The 1148-nt window shown below is 40.8% G+C and overlaps 1 protein-coding gene across 1 annotated transcript in view; it reads right to left on the bottom strand.

The window, feature by feature from the left end:
- Positions 1-287: 287 nt before the first annotated feature.
- LOC119346089 (probable inactive poly [ADP-ribose] polymerase SRO2) overlaps positions 288-1148 on the bottom strand; it is a 1301-nt gene continuing 440 nt past the window's right edge. Inside the window, exons 2-3 of the mRNA XM_037615807.1 lie at positions 618-865; positions 288-526 (exon numbers count right to left, since the gene is read on the bottom strand). Coding sequence (XP_037471704.1) covers positions 357-526; positions 618-865 — 418 coding nt within the window. The 3' untranslated portion in view covers positions 288-356. The remainder of the gene's footprint in view (positions 527-617; positions 866-1148) is intronic.

The raw sequence follows: 1148 nt of genomic DNA, 5'->3' as shown, positions 1-1148 counted from the left end.
TGTGAATACTTTTTATTTTGGTTTTTAAGGAAAATTTGACCAGTTTTTAGAAAGTGTGAATAAATATATAACTATGTACATTTTTTTAACTATTTTTACTATGTTGATTTTTATCAATAGAGTTTGTTGCTTGGTTGGGAAGATTCTTTTTATTTTTTTTCATCATTTAGGCTTAGCCAATAAAAAGCACTTCACGTACACACTTCACTTACAGATAAAACACACTCTCTTTTTCTATATATAAAAAAAGACACCCAAACTCATCTCCCTTCCCCCGTTTTCCATTCTCAAGAGTCCCCCTGCCAGAGACCAATTCTCTAGATTTCTTTCCGTAATTGCTATTATATTGGCACACCCTATACTAATAAGCACCCCCACCAATTTACCTTGAAGCAATTGTAGGTCCCCTGCAATGTCTGCAGCTTGGAAGATGGCATGAACCACTGGATCTCTGCTAGAAGCGTCGGAAACATGTCATGAGCCACCGGTGAAGGCTTCTTTAGCGTGGAGTTCGCTCCCGATGATCCTGAAACCCAAAATTTCAATGAATAATAACATGAGATCCAGGCACATCTCGGAACAATTACAACACCAATTCAGACAGAGCACTCACTAACCTTGCATCTGATGGAGGTTGGGACACTTGAAGCTGACGACGTACTCTGGGAGGATCCTCATGTTCATGTCCTTGCCCCAAACAACATACCACTGTGGATTCTGCATGTTGTCGATGGCACTGTCGTAATTGTCACTGCTGGGGTGGAGCTTGGAGGACCCGGCCGGGATGGCCTCTGGCCGGCCCAACAGAACACGGCACAACATGATATGCGCCTCGCCGTTCTCATCTGCATTTGCTAGCATTGCACTGCATAAAAATGATTTCATACTCGTAAGTTCCTTTATGCACTGCTTCACAGAACATTCAGAACATATTTCATCACCCGGACTCTAGGTAGCAGGAAACATGATTTAGTTTTGCTCGTATTCCACCCTTCCACAAACCATTACCCAATCAAATTACTGCATTCATAGATAAACTAATACTGTCGTTCATGCAAACTTGTTTCCCCATAATTTTTGAGCTAGGAGTATGAATCAAGATATAGAAACCAAAGGCTAAAATAACATGGAATCAATTATATTATGGG

This window comes from Triticum dicoccoides, unplaced genomic scaffold (genome assembly GCF_002162155.2).
Source record: "Triticum dicoccoides isolate Atlit2015 ecotype Zavitan unplaced genomic scaffold, WEW_v2.0 scaffold38682, whole genome shotgun sequence".
Classification (NCBI taxonomy): Eukaryota; Viridiplantae; Streptophyta; class Magnoliopsida; order Poales; family Poaceae; genus Triticum; species Triticum dicoccoides.
The sequence above is the reverse complement of the archived record's forward strand: the minus strand, read 5'-3'. Positions and strand labels throughout refer to the sequence as shown.